General features: G+C 68.2%; 1 protein-coding gene across 1 annotated transcript in view; it reads right to left on the reverse strand.

The window, feature by feature from the left end:
- The window catches only part of LOC119594594 (beta-1,4-glucuronyltransferase 1-like), a gene marked incomplete at its 5' end in the record, with an annotated part of 56573 nt that extends 56334 nt beyond the window's left edge, over positions 1 to 239 (reverse strand). Inside the window, 1 exon segment of the mRNA XM_037943635.1 lies at positions 1 to 239. Within this exon segment, the coding sequence (XP_037799563.1) occupies positions 1 to 239 (239 nt within the window).
- Positions 240 to 242: the final 3 nt, after the last annotated feature.

Genomic DNA, 242 nt, shown 5'->3' on the forward strand with positions numbered 1-242 from the left:
CCTGCCGCTTGAGCATGTCCATGAAGAAAGGGATGAAGCCCCGGGAGGGGTACAGCTCCACGTCGCTCGCCAGCACGAAGTAGGTGGCGGCGGCGCGGCGGGCGATGTTGCGCGCCACGTTGACGGGGTACGTAAGGTTGTGCGCGCGCTTGTACGTGTGCGTGGCCAGATACGGCGGCGGCGTCGAGCAGGAGGTGCGCGCGGCGAGCACGTGCCCGTGAGGGGCACGTGCGAGGGCAAAA

This window comes from Penaeus monodon, chromosome 34 (genome assembly GCF_015228065.2).
Source record: "Penaeus monodon isolate SGIC_2016 chromosome 34, NSTDA_Pmon_1, whole genome shotgun sequence".
In the NCBI taxonomy this organism is placed as follows: domain Eukaryota; kingdom Metazoa; phylum Arthropoda; class Malacostraca; order Decapoda; family Penaeidae; genus Penaeus; species Penaeus monodon.